This window comes from Cetorhinus maximus, chromosome 15 (genome assembly GCF_964194155.1).
Source record: "Cetorhinus maximus chromosome 15, sCetMax3.hap1.1, whole genome shotgun sequence".
NCBI classification, from domain to species: domain Eukaryota; kingdom Metazoa; phylum Chordata; class Chondrichthyes; order Lamniformes; family Cetorhinidae; genus Cetorhinus; species Cetorhinus maximus.
In genome coordinates, this window is record NC_135893.1 from 11500296 (window position 1) to 11522741 (window position 22446).

At 42.4% G+C, this 22446-nt stretch overlaps 1 protein-coding gene across 4 annotated transcripts in view; it reads left to right on the forward strand.

Moving 5' to 3' along the window:
- Nucleotides 1–22446, forward strand: part of acot7 (acyl-CoA thioesterase 7) — a 242897-nt gene that overhangs the window by 24173 nt on the left and 196278 nt on the right. For 2 of the 4 annotated variants that reach the window (XM_078557882.1, XM_078557883.1), the window contains exon 3: nt 17162–17263. The exons of the other annotated variants lie outside the window; for them this stretch is intronic. In XM_078557882.1, the coding sequence (XP_078414008.1) occupies nt 17243–17263 (21 nt within the window). In that variant the 5' untranslated portion in view covers nt 17162–17242. The remainder of the gene's footprint in view (nt 1–17161; nt 17264–22446) is intronic. 4 annotated transcript variants of the gene reach the window in all.

Sequence of the window (22446 nt, forward strand, 5' to 3'; positions counted from 1 at the left end):
TGGAGCTGCATAGAATTATAATGCTTGTTTAATAATGCTTCCTTTGTTTGTGGGCTTCATATTTTTTTGCTTCGACAACAAACACTGGTTGCACCATTCTGATTGAGGCGGTGTGATCATGGATAGTGTACAGTTTTTAGGGACAAAATATGCAGAGTTGAAATCTTTGGATATAAAAAATATTGGTGCTAGGTTAGTTGGGTCCAGCCCACATTATGGGCGGCATATTCTTCTTAGCTGAGCACTGCTGGGGTCTACTTGTCAGCTGTGGCTCACTTGGTAGCCAATCTGGCCTCTGAAACGCAAGATTGTGGGTTCAAGTCTTGAGCATAAAATCTAGGCTGACAACCCAGTGCTGCACTGAGGAAGTGCAACACTGTCAAGGGTATCTGATGGGATGTTAAATAGAGCTGTCCGCTCAGCTGGACGTAGAAGATCCCATTGCCACATTCGAACAAGAGCAAGGGAGTTCTCCCCAGTGTCAGGGCCAATGCTTGTCCCTCAACCAACTTCGCTAAAAGCAGATAATCTGGTCATTATCACATTGCAGCTTGTGGGAACTGGCTGTGTGCAAATTGGCTGCTGCGTTTCCCACACTACAACAATTCAAAAATAGTTCATTGGTTGTAAAGCATTTTAGGACATCCAGTTATCATGAAAGGCATTATATAAATGCATGTTTTTCTTCTTGAATCATTCATTTTAATTATTCTGCTCCTGTGACATTAGAACATAATAGTAAACACCATTCAATAAGATCATGGCTGATCATCTACCTCAACTCCACCTTCCTGCATTATCTCCATATCACTTAATTCCCTTAGTATCTACAAATTTATTGATCTCTTGAATATACTCAAGGTTTGAGTTTGCACAGCTCTCTGGGTTAGAGAATTCCAAAGATTCACAACCCTTTGAGTGAAGAAACTTCTCCTCATTTCAGACCTAAATAGCCAACTCCTTATTTTGAGACTGACCCCTAGTTCTAGACTCTCCAGCTAAGGGAAAAACCCTTACTGCATCTACCCTAATGAACCCCTTAAGAATTTTGTATGTTTCGATGAACCTCTCATTCTTCTAAATTCTAGGGATTATAGGCCTAGTCTATTCAGTCTTTTCTCATCAGACAATCCCCTCATCTCTGGAATCAGTCTAGTGAACATTTGTTGCACTCCCTCTAAGGCAAGTATATCTTTCCTTAGGTAAGGAAACCAAACTGTACACATCAAGACCCAATATAACATTTGTAAGGCCCATTTATATTTATACTCCAATCCCTTCGTAATAAAGGCTAGCGTACTGTTTGCATTCCTAATTTTTTGCTTTACCTCCATGTTAACTGTCTGTGTTTCATGTACAAGGACACCCAGATCTCTCTGAATACCAACATTTCCCAGTCTCTCACCATTTAAGATATATTCTGCTTTTCTACTTTTCGTTCCAAAGTGGATAACTTCACGCTTCCGCACATTATATTCCATCTGCCATGTTCTTGCTCGTTCATTTAACCTCTCTATCCCTTTGCAGCCTATTCTAATTCACAAGTGCAAAGATGCGTAAGAGGGTTACTCCATTGACAGCTGTGTCAGTAATTAGCATGGAGATGCTTGAATGTAGATTTCAACTGGAAATTGTGCAACCACCTGCTGTTAAATCACGGTGGCAAAATCACCAGTAATTGTTCTCTGCCAACTGAAAATCAATTTATTGAATGTGGAGGAGGTGTTTCAATACAGGTCAGAAAATGTTGTAAGCCCAGCGGTTATTTTTAGTTGGAGTCTGAATCCGCAGCTTGCAGCCTGTCCTTCTTTGAAGCCCATATTTATCCCAATGGGAAAGCAGGCTTCTACTGCCTCTGCTGTGATGTTAGATATGCTGATTCCTGGAAATGAGACGAAGGACATGGAATAATTATGTGAAATGTTGCCATGGACTGTTTTGTAGTTCAAGGTGAATGGAACAATATCGATAGTAGGTTTGATAGTGACAAGTCCTGCTTTTTAACCCCTTATTTACTGACTCTACAGGAAATGAGTTTCAAACTGCCTTTCATAATTTAGCTCTCCTCAAGGAGAGAGTTAAAGATGCTGTGCAATTCAACACTCTGTTTCCGATGTCCAGGGCTGGATTATCAGACCCCACCAGTGGCTGGAACGGAGGAGGATGAGGCCCAACAATGTTGGCGCTGGCCAGCGTGTAAGTTTTTCAATTCCATTTCCAGTGACAGGCAGCCGATTAGGCTTGAGCTTTGTTAAGGCCAATTAAAGGAGGCCAGTTGAGAGGGTGCCTCCATGTTGAAACACCCTCTCCGTAACATACCACCCATCGCAGGCTGCTGCTGCTCCTGAGCAGGAAAGCCTCTGATTGGCCCTCCAGCTTTGAGAGCCCACCTGCCCCCCCACCCCCCCAAGTAGACAGGGAACCTGTTTCCATACCAATTAAGGGAGAACCTCTGAAAATTCCCATGAGTGACGGTTTCCCAGCCCTTTAAGGAAAGTCCAGCCTTCATTTTCAGTTTCAGGATCAAGTTGGCATATTTCCCTCCTTGGCATCAATTGCAAGCAAGAAAAAATGTTTCAGATATATGATAGGGAAATACTCAAGTGTCGGACGGAACCTGATTGTGAAGACAAAAGAATGATTCATGGCGAATGTCCCTCAGTCCGAACCTCACAGCAACTGCTTAAGGGAGATGCTTTCCATTTCCCATAGCAGTCATCCTGTGCGAGTTTTAAGTGAAATTGCTAATTGGGTGTCAATTATTACTGAATTACAGACAGATTTTATGCTTAGGGCGCACATTCACTGATGATTGAATTGAAATGGACCAGAATTGGTTTGTATATGAACTGTATTTATGCATTGATTTTACATCATAGTGCATTAGAATGATTAGCTCTTTATGTGCTGGTTATCCACACGTCAGTTGGAAAGATATAACCTTCTAATCATACATTCTTGCCAATCAATTCAAAGATACTGCATAACAATGGAATGGTGGGTCATAGGTTCACTCACACAATTCCCTTGTCTGCTCCTATTCTATTCCTGAGTAAGTCGATTCTTTTCAGTGAACCGATTCTATCCCTCTGTTTAAGAAGGGTAGCAGGGATAATCCAGGAAATTACAGGCCGGTGAGCTTTACGTCAGTGGTAGGGAAATTATTGGAGAAGATTCTTCGTGACAGGATTTATTACCATTTGGAAGCAAATGGGCGTATTAGTGAGAGGCAGCATGGATTTGTGAAGGGGAGGTGGTGTCTCACTAACTTGATCGAGTTTTTCGAGGAAGTGACAAAGATGATCGACGATGGAAGGGCAGTGGATGTTATATACATGGCTTTCAGTAAGGCCTTTGACAAGGTCCCTCATGGCAGACTGGTACAGAAGGTAAAGTCGCACGGGATCAGAGGTGAGCTGGCAAGATGGATACAGAATTGGCTTGGTCATAGAAGACAGAGGGTAGCAGTGGAAGGGTGCTTTTCTGAATGGAGAGCTGTGACCAGTGGAGTTCCGCAGGGATCAGTGCTGGGACCTTTGCTGTTTGTGGTATACATAAATGATTTGGAGGAAAATGTAACTGGGCTAATTAGTAAGTTTGCAGTTGACACTAAGGTTGGACGAGTTGCAGATAGTGAAGAGGATTGTCAAAGGATACAACGGGATATAGATCGGTTGGAGACTTGGGCGGAGAAATGGCAGATGGAGTTTAATCCGGACAAATGCGAGGTAATGCATTTTGGAAGGTCTAATACAGGTAGGAATTATACAGTAAATGGCAGAACTCTTAAGTTCATCGACGGGCAGAGGGATCTGGTTTACAGGTCCACAGGTCACTGAAAGTGGCGACGCAGGTGGATAAGGTAGTCAGGAAGGCATATGGCATGCTTGCCTTCATTGGCAGGGGTATTGAGTATAAAAGCTGGGAAGTCATGCTGCAGCTGTATAGAACCTTGGTTAGGCCACACTTGGAATATTGCGTGCAATTCTGGTCACCACATTACCAGAAGGATATGGAGGCATTGGAGAGGGTGCAGAGGAGGTTTACCAGGATGCTGCCTGGTCTGGAGGTTATTAGCTATGAGGAGAGGTTGGAGAAACTCGGATTGTTCTCACTAGAGCGACGGAGATTGAGGGGCGACTTGATAGAAGTTTACAAAATTATGAGTGGCATGGACAGAGTAGATAGTCAGAAGCTTTTTCCCAGGGTGGAAGAGTCAATTACTAGGGGACATAGATTTAAGGTGAGAGGAGAGAACTATAAAGGAGATGTGCGGGGCAAGTTTTTTACGCAGAGGGTAGTGAGTGTCTGGAATTCGCTGCCAGAGGAGGTGGTGGAAGCAGGTACGATAGTGGTGTTTAAGAGGCAGCTTGACAAATACATGAATAGGATGGGAATAGAGGGATACGGACCCCGGAAGTGCAAACTGTTTTAGTTGACGGGCAATATGATCGGTGCAGGCTTGGAGGGCTGAAGGGCCTGTTCCTGTGTTGTACTTTTCTTTGTTCTTTGTTGTTCTCTCCCTGACCATTTCTGAAACTAAATAAGCCTATTTGCAACCTTAGTGTCCTGTTGACTGAACTGAGTTACTGACTGTATGTCCGCTTCATCACCAAACGTGCCAACTTGCAACTCCGTATGTCATCCATCCACACTCCTGCCTCAGCTCATGTTCTGCTGAAGCCCTCTAACGTGCTTTTGTTACCTTTTAGACTTACCTATTCCAATGCCCCCTGACTGGCCTCCCATCTTCCACTCTCCATGAACTTTGGCTCATCCAAAACTCTGCATCCTGTTTCCTAACTCTCACCAAGTCTCCTTCGCCCCTCATCTCTGTGTTCACTGACTTCCATTGATTTCTGGCCTGGCATTGTCTCCATCTTAACATGCTGATCCTTAGTTTCAAATCCCTCCATAGTCTGCTTCCTCCCTAGCTTTGTAACCTTTAGCAGCCCTACAACCCTTCAATTCTGGTCTCTTGTGCATCCTGGACTTCAATAACTCAACCTGAACTTTAATAACTCTACCAAAGGCAGCCATACCTTCATCTGACTAAGCTCTGGAATCCCCTCCGTAAAATTCTTCACATCTCTTGCTCTCTCTGCTCCTTTAAAATGCTCCATAAAACCCTTATCTTCTCATCTGTCAAAATCTCCTTATCTGGCTTGGTGTCAAAATTTGTTTGATAACACCCCTGCGAAGCACCTCAGGATGTTTTACTATGAAAATGCAAGTTGTTCTAAATGTATGTTGAAACATACTAATTGCAAAGAAAGGCAGCAAGCATATTTGTTTGAGATTGTGAATATGGGAAAGAACCATTTTCACCTCTACCATTGAAATTCTAATGCTATGAGCATTTCACCTCCTTGGAACCAGTAGTTTCATGCCTGTGTAATGCTTTGTGGACTGGATGAAACATGAGATGGCTTTTGGTTAAACACTTGAAAAAAATAGAGTGGTGATTATGCATGTGGTGATGGGATCATGTGGATGAATCTATTATCTGGTCATACTGTATTTCTGAGCAATACTCCTTTTCAATGAACTAAGTCTTGTTGCCCATAGGTTCTTAGGTTACTTGAATGATTCAATTTACTTTGGTATCTTAGTTCAAGGTCAGCTGTTGCTGGGCTGATAAATGATAAAGGTTCCTTATGTTGTACAAGCCCATTTCCTTATTTCTGACTGTTAATGCTCTGATAAATATTAGTTACATCCATTCATGTGATGTAACATCATGGGCAGCATCATATGGATTGTCTTCTCCATTTCACACAGTCTTTGACAGTGTTATGAACAATTAGAAAGGTAACTGATTCACCAAATTTGAGCACAGTACTTGCTGCTTATCTTTCCGTTCTATCTGTCACGGACAGAATGTATTTGCTCTTTTACTGCCCGTAATCAGTATGTTTTGTATGGAAAGAGGTGTGTCTTTTCTTACCCTAGGGTTGTGTATTTCAATTAAATAATTCAACGGCAAGCTTTCATGGGATGAATTTTCCCCCCGTTTGGGGAGGTAAGTTGATGGGCGGGCACACTTCTGATTGGAGCCGCTGATCGGAGGCGCGACGCCATTTTACTTGGGCGGGCCAATTAAGGCCCACCCAGCGTGACGTCCGCACAGAAGCGCTATGTGCTTCCTGTGTGGGCGGCGGGGGGGGGGGGGGGGGGGGAATCCCAAAATCGAGAGTGTGCTCTTTCGCGCATGTGCACGAAAGAGCGCACTCATTTCCCTGAGGCTAAGTGCAGCCTCAGGGAGATCGGCTGTATATGTAAAAAAGATAAAAATAGAAAAATAAAATTTCCCTTACGTGTCCCCTCATGTGACAATGTCATGTGAGTTAGGATATGTTCATAATTTTTACAAAATCTTTATTAAAATTTTTTAAAGCCTACATGAAACCTCATCCCACCTGTGGATGAGGTTTCATGTTTTTTCTAGTTCCCGCCAGGGCTCCTGGCCTGTCCGCCAACCTTAAGGTTGGACAGGCAGGTCCTTTAATTACTTAATTGACTCTGTCAATGGCCTCAATTGGCAATTGACAGGTCGGCGGGCGCGCAGCTGATTTTGCCACGTTCCCGCCTTCCTGAAAATTTAAATCAGGCGTGGTGATGTCGGGAGTTCCCCCCCCGACCCCCGTCACCGCGCGTTGCTTTACATGTCGGCGAGCAGGCCCCACCCCCACTCACTGACTTGTAAAATTCTGCCCCATGAGTTTAAAATAAAAAACGTTGTTTATTCTCACACACTTACCCTGAATTAACGCAACATCACACACTCGTTCTCACGCATGCGCACACACACACACAAAGATTGGGTACAGACAAACATAGTGCACTTTTACAGATTATAGTTAATTCCATCTCTGATTTACGATTTTTGGTCTCCCACATGGCAGGCCTGTGGTTTCTTGAATAGATTTGATAATTTAAAGTTGAAGTGAGGGTCATGTAAAGTGAAGGGTTCACAGTAGGTTGTGAGATTTCTTGTAGTTGAGTATCGAATAAGGTTGGTTCTCAGGTGGACTTTGAAACTGGAACAGGTTAAATACTTTGGCTGCTTGATGACTTGCAGCTAGTTTCAGAATCTAGTTCTCAGACTACCTGGCAACAAATGGTTCTGATGGATCTGCTGGGTACTGGGGTAATAAGGGTGCAGTGCCTGAAGCCTACTTTGAACACATGTCTGAGTTAACACTTCTGAGGCCCACCCAGTCTAGTTTGGATGGGGAAGCCATCGTGATAAAAAGGGAAGTTGGTAGTGACCATTGAGTTTTGATCTCCCCTTTTTGTCCAGTATGAAACGTAAAGACAGGCAGTCTGGAAACTCCATAGTCTTTAGGTGTTGGCCCATCCTTAAACAGTGAGATGAGTGAATTCCATAGTTGGCTGTGAGATACCTTCACCAGTGTCCATAGTTAATTAGATGTTCACCAGAGACTTGATAATGTCTGTAGACCAAATGTAAAAAGTCACATGATTTGCAGCAGCCGTCTTAACAGCTTGTTTGCATCCAATTTTTAGAATTGTTGACTGAAAGTTCATAATATAAAATGCCAGTACTGGGCTGTTGATTGCTAGTTGGTAAGAATGCGATTGTTACGGATTCCAAAGATGACACCATTTATTTTGTAGCTCACTATACGTCATTGCTCATTGACTTTGAGAAGGAGTAAAAGGGCTAGGCTTGAGAACATGTGATTCAGCTGATAAGGCGCTTGAAATGCAAAGCTAATGAAGCATGTGCTCTACCACCTGGAAAACTGTGAGAATAGTAAAAACAACCCAGCAGGCTTAAAGGAGCTGTTCACTGAATGAGTTCTTAATAAACTAAAACTGAATTAATTAATTGCCTCACCAATTTACATATGTTCATATGATCGCTAGGGAGGAGGGCGGCTTTTGGGCTCATTCAGCCAGAACAAATCTGTAATTTCCACATTGTTTAAACTGTTCCTTAAATTATTCCAAGGGATTTTGCCCCTCTTGCCCCCTCTAAAAGTCAATTCCACCTGCTGTTTACACTTTGAGCGAAGAAAAACATCCTGACATCAGTCTGAAATCTATACCTACAGAACCAGGATTTTGATATGCACGTTTGCATATTAATTGCTCATTTCCAGGCTAGTTGACTTACTATCACAGCAGTTTGTTTGTTGAATTGTTGTTTTAGTAAATAAAAATTACCATTAATTAATTAGCATAATATTCATTTGATATGCTACAGAAAAAGAGAAGTATAAAGTAGCAGGTGATTCTTGATGCTAAAGGTATTAATAATTTTACAAGATTCCACTTAGTTTTACATTGGATAGTTCTTCACGATCTCCCTTTCCCAACCCATTTACTGTGTACTCGGTAAAGATGATGGGCGGAATGGTCCCAGATTTGCACTAAGTGCAGTAGCGGGCGGATAAAACGACATTTTACCTGCCGGCTGCAGTGGTGGCTTTTCACGCCTTATCGTCCCAAACCTGCCACGTTATCTATGCATTCCCGGGATACACACCGTTTCAATGGCGGGTAGGCTCCAATTTTCCTACCACGCCGTCGCCTCGCCGCTTCATCACGCCAGGCGGCACATTTTAAAGTACAGCCGCGCTCAGTGCTTCCAGCCCAGGACTGCAGCAAAGAAGACATGGCCCCGAAAGGCAAGAAGACTGCAGCCCTCAAGTGCCTTTTGGACACCATGGAGGCCTGCTGTGATGTCCTGTACCCCTGCTCTGGCTACAGGAGGGGCGGCTACATTACCACTCCGGCTTGGTAGGCGATGGCAGTGGTGATCAGTGCCAATGTTGCACAGAAGAGGTTGGCCATCCAATGCAGATAGAGAATGAATGATCCCATCCATGCAGCTAGGGTATGGCAACCATCTCATCACTCTAAACTCACACACTCAAGCCCATCACACATTCATGGCATCTCACTCACTGCCAGCTCAAGGGACACCACCACCCATTCTCTCACACATACCCTCACATGTCTATCTGGCCTCACCTCCTCTGGAGACTGCCTCTTTAGTCCTCACCATCTTAAAGCCACTTGCACAGATCAACATGTGCCCCCGCACACACCCTGGGATACCCCCCTTCCCTAGTACAGTTCTCGTCCCGCAGCCCCTTCCCTTGCCTGAGGTCCCTTCCATTTCTCCCCCTCCCCCATGTAAGACCTTACCCTGCAGCCATTGAACAGCCACCCACAAATGGCTAATCTGGTAGGTAGAGACCTGCCCGTGAGCCCCCCTAAAAGTGATGTGGTGCTGTCTCTGGCGCTGATAACTGAGTGCTGACTGAAGCAAGGTAGGCAGACAAACCTTGAAGTCCCGAGCGAAGTACAGCCCGCCAAGTGCACACCTTATATATGCTGTTCTGAAACACGTCAGCATGTTTTCCTGACTATAAGGGTGGACAATCCGGCGGGGTGTGTTTGGGGGGCGGGGGGGTGGCAGGAATGAGTCCAGTGGGCTGACCTTATCATGATATTGCTGACGTATTACGATGAGGGTTCCTGACGTCTGATGGTGGGGAAAACGACCCGCCATCGGCGGACAGAGCGAACGATCGCAAACTGGTTTCACAGTGTTGTGAAAACAATTTTTGGTTTTCTTGCCATATTGTCCACTCATGCCACTGAACACGCCCAACGCTGGCGGGCAAGGAAAATCCCAGCCGATCTTTCAATTTTCCTTACTCTACTCTTGCTTCATCTCAGTCCACCAGCTACATTGCCCAAAACGGTGGACTGAATAGCTCTGTTTTTGTTTTAGATTTTCTAGTAGAGTTACTGTGGAATTAACTTGTCTCTCAGAGCTATGTCCATGACTTTGAAACACAGTTTCTTTCATAGTGTTTTAAGGTTTAAAGCTTCTAAAATTGAATTGCATTAAAAATTAAGCCTTTGAATTGGCATGGGGATACTGTTGTCCCTCTGAATTGATGCTTGTGTGAAGTTATTCCTTGGAATTGGCACTGATGTGGTAGCAGCCAAAAGCTGTCTGAACCAAAGTGTTGAACATTTACAGAACAAACATTTGTGATTGGCTGAAATGAGCATCTGTTAAGTTACCATCAAATACCCAACTGACTAAATGTGAACAAATCAGAAAGCATTGGTAGTTAACAATGGACATTTTATCAAAAATGTTAATCCTGAACTGGCAAGTTACAGGAACTAGCCAATCAAATTACTAAATTAATTTTGTAAACTTGGTTAAGGTCACCATCTACCAGCTCTGTGAAAATATGCCTAAGCATATGGCACAAATTTGATTCAAAATTAAATTTTTCTCCTTACTGACACTTTGCCATGTTTTTATACCTTTTTAGATTTTCAATAATTCACCAGCTCCAGGCACGTACTCCAAATTGAACCTCAGGTTCCCAAAACAATGGGAAAGCTTTGCAACAAAATTGCTTTTCAGGAAGTTACAATTCCAAAGGGCCAACTCAACGAGTAAGAATAAGCATCTGTAAAGGGAGGAGACATTTTGAATGTGCACTACTAAAATGTTAATCTGTTTCACTCTTTACAAATACTGACTGGCCTGCTGTGGTTTTTCCAGCATTTTTCATTTATATGCCTGATTTACAGCATTATTCTGCTGTATCTGTATTCAGTACTGGTACTGTTAACCAACCTCACAAATACAGATTAGTAGGTAATTTATCTCATTGATGTTCCTAGGACCTTGCTGTGCATTAGCTGCTGCATTTCCCTACATTAATCATAAGAGTGAATACACTTCAAAACATACTTCATTGGATGTAAAGTGCTTTGGGACATCCTGAGATTGTGAAATGCACTATAGAAATGCAGATTCTTTCTTTGTTTATCAGCTGTTTTGATTTGGTACAGATATAGACTGATATATTTCCAACGTTTTCTGTTTCAATTATTGAGTTGAGCTTTGTTGTCCTTTTATTTTTACTGCTGATCCCTTTATTTCACCTGCTTAACTAAGAGTCCATGTCAACCATCAAAAGCCCTCTCTTAGTTTGATGGTTCTTGAATTTAGCTGCCTCCATTCTGAGTCTAATGGGACTGGTATGCACTGCACAATAATCCAAGATTTATTTTTGTCATTGACAGCAAGAAGGCCATTTACGAAGGATGCCGAAAGTTGCTGGTTGTGGATCTTGCTTCTCTCTTTCCTTTTCCAGATTTTTGGTTAACTGAAAATATCAAAATAATATAAAGCCTAAATTTTTAAATTTTATCAGATAATTTTGACAGGAAAAATATGCAAATAGCTATATACTGGAGGAGCTGTTTACTTGTGTGACAACAACACATCACATGTACAGATTTATTTATGTAACTGTGGTATGTTAGCAGGAGAAGTTTAAATTTATCTGAGAAAGGAATAGTACCATTTACTTACTTTTCCAGGGACCAATTAAAAAGTTACTTCATGACTGTTTCTCTCTCAAACATCCCTCCAGATCCATTCAGTAACTGTGTGCACTCTTTCCCTCAGCCCTCAGTAATCTTCATTGCCACACCAACTTCCGGGAGAACTAAAGGAAATACTGGTGTACAGGAATATATAAGAAAGGAATAGGCCATTCAGCCCCTTAAGTCTGTTCCACAATTCATTTAGAACATGGTTGCTCAGTATCTTAACTCCATTTACCTGTAACTTTTAATATACTTGCCAAAAAAAACCTGTTAATCTCCATATTGATATTTTAAATGACACCCAGCCTCAACATCTTTTTGAGAGAGAGAGCGAGAGAGTTCTAGATTTTCACACCCTTTGTGTGAAGAAATGCTTCCTGACAGCACTCCCAAATGGCCTTGCTCTAACTTTAAGGCTTTGCCTCCTTGTCCTCGAATTCCCCACCAGAGGAAATAGTTCCTCTCTATCTACCCTATCCTTTAATCATCTCATACGCTATATTAATTTGTCCCAGTTCATTTAATAACATAATTCACAGATTATTGTTTTTGGTTTTACAAATCCATCTTCATGTGAGAGATTCAGGACCAATGGATGGTTTATAGTTTCTGCAATAGCTGGTTTACCAGGACAGTAAATTAGTAAGGTCCTTATACACATTACCTCAAAGATGGTCTCGTACACGTTACCTCAAAGATGGTCTTGCAATTACTTTAGTGAAATTTAAAAGTCAAATTGATTTTAAGCCCTTTCTCAGTCAAAACAAGCTGGATTCGTTTTAAAATAGTGGGAATGTCAGACTGAGTTGAAGGCAGTACTCTTCCACTTAAAGAAGCAAGAAAAAACCAATTCTGATTGGACTGGAGTAGATTTGCCTTTCAAGAGTTCCTTGACTTTACTATCATCCATCAAAGAATGGTAGATAACAATAGTTCACAATATACATTGCTGCGCAGCGTGTTTTCGTGACTGGTGTGTTTGTCACCATTTCCAACCATAAAAATTACAGAACATTCCAGTAAATAAAGGGTCCAAACCACCAATCAATAATTATTATACAAACCGAAGACCTGGGGCTGGATTCTCATCTTCCCATGGAGGCGTGAATCGGGTCGCAAAACACTGAACTTAGTTTTTTTTTTTGCTGCAAGAACAATTTTCCTCTGCCTTCCCAACCCCCTGCCATTTTCATGTAGCCTTTTGGCAGGTCGGAACACCTTTGGTGCAAAAAGCACACGTGTCTTTTCTGAGCTCCTCATTGTGTGGACCACAGGAAAATTGTATTTCCTCCTATTATTTTTGTGCGCTGGTTGAATTTTGTAAACCCAAAAAAAAATGTATTTCCTTGGAGAGTTCATAATCACTGGAGAAGCCTGCTGAGCAATCAGGAACATTCTGTAAAATGTTTTGACACCTTCCCGTGTCTCTATTAGATGCTGTATTGTAACGTTGATGTGTTTATAATGCGGGAACTCATCATAGGGACCTAACCAGCATTGTGTAATTGTTATTATGCATTACAGTACATTTCCAGTGGTCAAAGATGCCATAAGGCACTCAAAAATGTAAAAAAAAAAGTCATGTCAGCCTCTGCTGTCATGTCTTGTGCTGTGATTTAAATCGAATTACGGTTCTGGCAGTTTAGAAAAACCTGCTCTTGAAAGTTGAAAAAAAAACCTCTTCTGCTGCTCCCCTCCATTGGCTGACAGGCACACTGCTTTGAAATGCAAGTGGGACACCATTCTGTCCTCCTGTCAATTTCAGGCAATGTAGCTGGAAGGTTTTATTATGGCAGCTGTAGTCATCATGAATCTAGGCTTCAGCTCAGAAGGTGGTCTATTGGTCCAAGAAGAATTGAAACTTTTAAGAGGGTGTAATAACCGAATATGTCTTTGATGTGGTTTCTTGTTTGTTTACAAACCTAATAGGCACTTAAAGGATAACAATTTTTTGCACTGGAGTAGTGTTTTTTTTCCATAATGTGTTTTGAATTCGGGGTTCTATGAGATTGTTAAAGATTTAATTTTTTCCAATTATTTTAAAATAATCCCCATTGCTATTGCATGGTTCCTGAGGACTGGACATAGTGCATACTGGGTGAGTGGCTATGGAGGAGACATAGGGACATGGAGGTGGCATGGGGATCTGAGTAGGGGCGGCGAGGGGCCATAGAAGTGTCATGGGTGATCTGAGGGGGCATGGAGTGGCAAGTGGGTGATTGTGGGTGAGGGGGCATGGGCAATCTGAGGGGGCCTGGGGTGTTGCTTGGGTAGACGGGGAGGGGTGGGGAATGAGGTTTATGGGGCCTATAAATGATGTCGGCAGCTCAGCTGCTGTGTTGGAGAACCGAGGCGGGCCTTCTAACTGACCTGCATATGCACCCACACTCCATCGCAGCTCACAAAGTTCACTGGGAACCCGACCCCTGTGTGAAAGACAAAAATTCTAGGTAAAGTGACACAACGGTTGGATGTGCATTTTGGAAGGCGCAAAAGTACGCAGGTTATGTTTTCCTGAGCCCATAGGAAAATCTGGGTCCTTAAATCAAAAGAACTTGCATGCAAATAGCTGGCAGCACAAGTGACAGAGCTAAGTTGATCTTCTCCTCATGTTAAATCTTGAAAGTATAATATTTTGCATTTATTTCCCGCAATCATCTCCTTGCTTCCAGCCCAAGAACCTTGAGCGTTAAGCTTAGTTCCAGGCTTAAATTTACCTTTCTGGAAAGGCTGAATAGACCTAGAAAAGGGAAGCCTGAAGTGTGACCTGATAGTGGCCTTTAAGACTATGTAAGAATTTCATGGGGTAGACATAAAAAAAATTCCCCCTTGTGGAGGAATCCAAATCTAGAGGTCATAAATCTGAAATAGACATTAATAAATCCATTAGGAAAAATCAGAAAAAAAGTATTTACCCAAAGTGATAAAAATGTGCAACTCACAAGGAGTGGTTGATGTGAATAACATAGATGTTCTTAACCTAGCTTCTCCTTAAATGCATGAGGGAGAAAGAAATAGAAGGATATACTGATAGAGTTAAATTGAGGGGCAAGAGGAACCAGTGTGGAGCATAAATGCTGGTATAGACCAGTTGGGTTGGATGGCCTGTTTCTGCACTGTAGACCCAATGTAAATCTATGTAGTGATCTGTAGTTTTGCTGCAGTTTGATTTTATAACAAGTTCACAGAGATACATGTGTTAGTTGACAGTGACAGCTTGGATGGCTGTCTCTGCTCTTTGTGTCTTGTTGAAAATGAATTGCCTCAGCACCACTGGACCCCTGTTCCTGCAAACATACAAGCTGTAATTTTGTGCTTCTGTTTTCTCCTCCCTGATTTCTAGTTCATACCTTGGAAGCAAAGACTGGATTCAGTGACTGGCTTCAGCATCCTTGTTATCATTTATTCCCATGTTTTGCTCAACTGCAAAAGGTAAATTTTCATTCTGGAACATCTCATGGCCTGACGAACCTAAACAAAAAATAACAGGATCAATAAGAGTATCCTACGCACTCATCCTCCTCACTGTGTTCAAATCAAGAATGATTGGACATCTTATTCTTGCTTTTGATTTCTCAAGTCCTTAAAATTGTGGAATTTCTTAGCTCCCTAAGTGTACCCTTTCTCTTACAGCCTTTTAAATTCAACACTACTATAGAGGTGCACTACTGAGAGGCTTCTTTAGTTGAACAACCCGCTTTATTTGCAGAGCTGCTGGATTAGCTGCAGGCCTCTAGCAAGGCTACAATACACTTCCTAGACTAAGAAAGCTCCGTCCCTTATAAGCTTTCATGTGCTTGGTGCTGATTGGCTGTTTTGACCATATGACTCTTACTCAGTACCAAGCCTTAAAGCAACAAACGATCCAGCCTTCCATGTCTACTTGGCATGAAAGTGGTCCGGTCTCTCAGACAATAATTCTTGGGTTCCAACTTGGACCACTACTGAAGTTTCTTACATATACAGATTCATCTACTATAAATTTCTGGGCTCTGCTATGCAAATCGTAGCTTGTTTTTTGATTACCTTGTTCTTCTCTCCCCTCCCTGGCAAATTTAGAAATACGAGGCTCAGTCTCGTTCTGAGACGATGCATCATAAGCAGTTCTGGTGGTGGAGCTCCGTTGCTGCATGTGGATTTGTACGGTAGCTAAGAAAGAAGTGTGAGATTTTGGTTTCCAAGGTTCCACCCAACAATTTCTTTAGTCTTAACTTGTAAGTTTGGATGGCTGTCTTGGCTAGTCCGCTTGATGCTGGGTGGTAAGGCACAGTTTGGCTGTGTTTAATGCCGTTTAGATTGGTGAAGTTCTGAAATTCAGCACTTGTAAATATGGCTCCATTGTCTGATACAATGACTTCGGGCAGTCAGTGAGTCAAAAAGCATTGGTGTAATCTTTCGATGGTAGCATGCGACATGGGTGATTTCACCTCAAAGATCTCCGTCCATTTTGAGTGCATCGATTATGAGCAAAGACATTGTGTCTAGGAATGGACCCACGTAGTCTATATCGCCATTCCCAAAGATGTAGTAGGGCTGCAGCAGGCAACTTCTGTTGCAGCTGGCACTGTTGACGGTGCTTGACTAACTTCTCTATCTGCATCTATACCAGGCCACTACACATCTCCTGGCGAGCATTTTCATTTTAAAAATGTCAGGATGAGTGCTGTGTAGTTCGGTTAGAAGCAGTTCCCTGCCTGGTACAGGAATAACTACTCTTGCTCCCCAGAGTATGATGCCATCCTGACAACTCAAATCATATTTGTGGGTAAGAAATTGTTTCATTTCCTCAGACTGGCTCAATTAACCAACCTGCAAGTATCTGGTCTTTCACTTTGGACAGAAGCGGATCTCACTTGGTCCAGTTCCTGATCTGCTTCACACAGACTGACAATGTGTCTAAAAAATTCAATGCAAGGACAATTTCTTGAGGTTCAGGAGTACAGGAGATGCTTTCTTGCAAGGGTAGGTGGCTTAAACTGTCCGTGTTCGCTATGTCTATCCCAGGTTGGTGCTCCGAAGTAGGCGCTCATAGGCGCACAGAATGAATGCCCATCGCTGAATTCTTGCTGAAGCTATCAGTGGGATAGAAGACCTTTGTCTTCTTTGAAAAGGCCCAAAAGCGGTTTATGATTGGAGACAAAAGTAAAGTGCCTGCCATGTAAGTACTGGTGGAATTTTTTAACTCCAAAGACTATTGACAGTCCTTCCTTCTCGAGCTGCAAATAACCTTTTTCGGCCACTCAGAGCATTCTTGATATGTAACCTATTGGCCTCTCAGAGCCATTGTCCATTTCATGGGACAATACTGCACCAACGCCATATGGAGAGGCATTGCAGGTGAATATTAATTCTTTAGTTGGGTTGAAATGCACTAACAAGGTTGAGGAGTGCAGCAGTTGTTTTACTTTGTTGAAGATTACCTCCTGTGGAGCCTTCCAGGACCAACGATGGTGTTTCTGTAACAATATGTGCAAGGAGGCCAGTTTGGTCAATAAGTTGGGTAAAAGTCATCTGTAGTTGTTTACTATCCCTAAAAATGATTTGAATTTGGTGATATTTATGAGGGAAGGCACCTCCTTTATTGCCTTAACCTTTTCTTCCACAGGGTGTAATCCTTGTGTGTCTGCACAGTGCCCCAGACAGGTAACCTTGGCGGCTTGGAAAGTGCATTTCTCCTTTTTTAGGCGGACTTTGGCTTCCAGAAATCTTTTCAATACATCCTCTAAATTTGCTAAATGCTCGGCTTCTGCCTTTCCAGTTATGAGGACATCGTCAAGGTATACTACAACCCGTGGTAATCCCTGTAATAAACTCTCCATCGTCCTTTGAAATATTGCACATGCCGAGGATGCGCCAGAAGGTAGGCATATATACTGGAAAAGGCCTTTGCATGTGTTTATTGTGATATACCCAGGGAATGTGTTATCTAACTCGAGTTGCTGGTACGCTTGGCTCATATCCAACTTAGTGTAGGATTGACCTCCAGTATTTATTTTGATTTCTGGATGATTGGAAATGATTCCCGCTTTGCGGCAGCTTCTGCAGTTTTGCCGCCATGCTTGGCTGCAGGTTCCCGCCCTAACTAGTAAACGGTGTGATTTTGCTAGCTTTGTATCTCCTTCTAATCTTTTACAGCGCTTTTGATGGCCAGCGCTATCTCCATTGCTCGTTTAAAATTTATATCGACTTCTGCCAGCTGAATGGCATCATTGCGCACGGCACAAACTAACCGAGCCAGTAGCATGTCATTCTAGATTGCTCCAAAATCACAGAATCTGGCAATTGCCTCAACTTAGCAATATAAGTTGCGATCGATTCACCTGGGGCCCTCACCCTCCTATTAAATTTCAATCTTTGCATTATGACCGATGGTTTGGGCTGAATCCACGAGTTCACTGAACACTTTGGAGATGGGCACACTTGGGGCTGTGAGACTGCGCATAAGGTTGTAGATTTGACTCTCTCAAATGCTCAAGAGAATTGCTTTGCACTTTGCCTGTTCCCCTATATTTTTGGCTTGTAAATAAAACCTGAGGCACTGGATATATCGAGTCCAGTCCTCCATGGAGGATTCAAATGGGTCAATCCTCCCTCAGAGAGGCACCCTGGTGAGTATATATCTTTTTCCTTCTTTAAAACAAGATACTCACAGTTGTAGGGTAAGAGGCAGTGCCAGGGTCATTTATCCTTGCCCACCAGATGTAGAGATGTGCTACCAAGATGCTTCTTTAGTTGAACAATGAATTTTATTTGCAGAGCTGCTGGGTTAGTCGTAGGCCTCCAGCAAGGCTACAATGCACTCCCCAAACTAGGAAAACTCCGCCCCTTTATAAGCTTCCCTGTGCTTGGTGCTGATTGGCTGTACTGACCACGTGACCCTTACTCAGTAAGGCAGGCCTTAAAGCAACAATCACCACAACTGCTCTGAATATTGTTTACTCACCTGGATGTTGCTTCTACTATATTCAAACATTAGCTGTATCTGCACCATGTGAGCCTTGATGGGCAATATACAGGTGTCTTATGGTAGTTTCTTTAATGGAGCCCAGTGCAAAATTATTACTGTGTGGTCTGTGAATATAAACATAGATCTTAATATTACATTTTATGAAGGCCATGTTAGATTTAATAACAAGTACAGAGCCAGATTTAGTTAACAGCCTAACAGTGCATGAAAATTGAACTAATAGCGCTGTAAGGAACATATCTTTTTATTTGTGTTGGACTGTTGTAAAAAACATATATCTTTTTATTTTATGTTGGACTGTGGGTTAAAGTTACAATGGCTGCAGCTTGAAAGACATGTCCACTGGAACAGGATGAGAGGTATATACAATGTTGCAGTCCTAGAACAGAGTGTGCCATGAAAGACAGGATGGTGCCGGAAAGGAGTCCTGGACCAAGGGAGCTGCCTTACAACAGCATTTTAATTGGCTCCTGACCAGGTGATCAGGGTTTTGTGTGAGGGCAGTGCAGCTGAATAGCCCCTAGCCTAAAAGGAACAAGACCTAAAACCTCTTTCTCCTGTGTGTGGAAGATTCCAGTAATTCCACAATAAAAGCTCCTGGCCTGCAAAGAGAAAACATCTAAAATCTCTTTCCTCATATCTCTATAACCTGCTCTCTCTCTCTGAGGAAACCTCTGTAAAAAGGAAAAGGGGAAAACCACTGTTAGAGACATTGAAAAGCAAGTTCTCAACCAGTGAACTAAATACTGAAAGTGCTGGGTGACCACCTCATGTCATCAACAAGAACTGAAAGGAATTTGGAAGACATCAATCAAAATCAACTCATTGAATCCTATACTCTGGAATTGGTGTTATTGAACTATTTTATCCCACCCTTAAAATCCCATGTTTTTGTGTGTCTTGTATGTGTGTGTATAGGGATTTAAGAGGGGGTAGAGCTTAGATTATAGAGTTAGAAATTAGCTGTTCATATTCCTTTCTTTTGCCACTGGTTAACGACAGTTTGTTCAATAAACAGTTATTTACTTATTAAGCTTACAAACCCGGTGCTTGTATTCTGTTAACCTAAATTAAACAGTTAGGTAGAATTGGGGCAATCTGGTGATTTGGTCAAACTTTTCACATTTTGTCACAGCTCGGGGAACAGTGGGGCTCGATATTACAGCGCACTATCCCTAGTGAGTTGTGACAGCGTTCATAATATTATTGAGTTCAACACAGGACCCACCTTTAAGCCATTCAAAACCCAACCACTTAAACAGAGTGAAAATTGAGCCCATAGTGTTTGAAAGGGAGAAATGTGAAACAGCTAGGATTCTAGATTTAGGTAAGGCTGACTTCAGTGTGATGAGACAGAGACTGTCCACAATGTACCTGGCAAATTAGTTAATGGCTAAAAGGACAGAAGATCAGAGAGTTATACAAAGAAGAATTTAATGTGTTACAGAATCAATCTAAACTAAAGGGCAAGAGTTCTACATGCCAATAAAAAACAGCCATGGACAACTAAAGAAAAAACATAAAACTAAAAGAAAAAATCAAATATAAATTCAGAAAGTAGTGCAGATCCTGGTGAATGGGAGGAAAAAAAGAACAGATAGCAAAGCTACAAAAATAGAGTATGAAAGGAAACAAGTAAGGGGTATCATTGACCAGAGATGTAGCTAACCAGCCATATAAATACTGTGGCTACAAGAGTGGATCAGAGGTGAATCACCTCCTGACTTCCCAAAACCTGTCCACCATCTACAAGGCACAAGTCAGGAGTGTAATGGAATACTCTTCACTTGCCTGGATGAGTGCAACTCCAACAACATTCAAGAAGCTCGACACCATCCAGAACAAAGCAGTCTGTTTGATCGGCATCCCCAGCATAACCTTAAACGTTCACTTCCTCCATCACCGATGCACAGTGGCAGCAGTGTGTACCATCTACAAGATGCACTGCGGGAACTTGCCAAGGCTCCTATGACATCACCTTCTAAACCAAGGACAGGAACGACCACCCCCTGAGGTTTTAAATGGCCTGCTACCCAAAGGAAGAGTATGAACCTCTTTAAAATTGATAACGGTGATATTACCAATGAAACTAAGGAAATAGCAGATGTGTTGAACAATTACTTTGCTTCAGTATATACAGTAGAGGAAGAGGTTAGCATGCAGGACATCCCAAAGAAATGAATATTGAATCGGAGCTCTCAAAAATTAATGTAATCAAAATAACAGTAATGAAGAAAATAATGGCTTTAAAAAGTGATAAAGCCCCAGGACTTAATGGTTTCCATCTCAAGATTTTAAAAGAAGTAAGTGAGAACATTGTAGGTGACCTAACTATAATTTTCCAACATTCCCTTGATTCAGGAACCGTTTCTTTAGTTTGGATCATTGTGCCTGCCATTCTGCTATTTAAGAAAAGCGAGAGAGGAAAGCTAGGGTATTATAGACCAGATTTACTGTCAGAAAATTACTAGCGTCTATAATTAACTATCATTTTCAGCTGATCAGGGAGATCCAGCATGGATTTGTAAAGGGCAGGTCCTGCTGAAGGACCTGATGGAATTTTTTGAAGAGGTGGCTGAAGTTTAGACTCGTGGAATTGAAAGAAAATTATTGACCTGGTTTGGAAGTTGGCTGAGTAGCAGGAGACAAAGAATAGGGATAATAGGCGTCTAATTGGCAGGATGTGACTTGTTGTATCCTGCAAGGATCTGAATCGGGAATTCAACTATTCACTATATTTATTAACTACTTGGAAAATGGGATGGAGAGAAAATGGGATGGAGAGATGTTTATCTAAATTTGCTGATGATAAAAGGAAAGGTGGCATTGTAAGCAATGTAGATGGCAGCATGAGAGTGGGAAGTGATATAGATTAAGTGAAGGGGCAAAACTGTGGCAAATGGATTTCAATGTAGGCAAATGTGAGGTCATTCACTTTGGGCCAAAAAAGAACAGAACAGAGTACTTATGAATTGGTGATAAGCTGGAAACAGTGGAGGCCCAAAGAGACTTGTGGCTCCAGGTACACAAATTATTTAAGTATCACGAACAAGTAGCAAAAATAATCACAGACCAATGGAGTGCTGGCTTTTATACCTAGAGGACTAGAATGCAGGGGCAGGGTAGAAGGCATGCGTCAGCTGTACAAAACCCCGCTTAGACCACACCTAGGGTAATGTGAGCAATCTGGACACCAGACTGGAAGGCCTTGTAGGGAGTGTAACATATGCTTACCAGAATGATACCTGAACATCAAGGGTTAAATTACAAGAAAAATAGGATCATATTCCCTGGAATTTAGAAGGTTAAGGGGTGACTTGATTGTAGTTTTCAAGATATTAAGGGGAAAAGGTAATTAGAGAGAATTGATTTCTGCTGGTTGGAGAGGCCAGGCTCATAGTCTAAAAATTAGAATCAGACCTTTCAGGAGTGAAATTACAAAACACTTCTACACACAGGGCAGAATTTAATGCCCTCCCCTGTGGCGAGTTTCATCGTGGGGGTGGAATTGAATCAGGTGGGAGGGTGGCAGGTGGGACCGTGCTGCCTTCTCGCCACTGCCCCGATTATATCTTCCCGCTCAGCGGCAGGGCTGGGGGCTCGCCGTGCTGGAAGTCCGACAGGTAAACCCTGTCATGGTTGCTTGCAGGCTCGCGGGGTGGGGCCCCTCGTTCAAAGACGCTCAGTGCATCTCACTGTGAGGCGTCCCGCTGCCCTTGCTGCTTGGCACTTAATACAACGGGCCTTCCCAAGAAGAGATGATGCCGGGCTCATGCCGGCTGTCCAGTCGGTGAGCGAGACTCCTGTTGTCTCCACCCAAAGGGTGATAGAAATGTGAACTATCTCCTGCAAATAACAGTTGACGCTACATCAGTTGTAAATTTAAAATTTTAGATTGATATATTTTTGGTACCCAAAGGTATCATAGAATAATGGACAATGGTGGGGTATATAGGGCTATGTTGCAAATCAACCATGATTCCATTGAATGTTGGAATAGGCACAAGGGGCTACATAGGCTATTCCTGTTTCTATGTTCCTATAACTATACCTTGTGGCATGCTCGTAAGTGATGT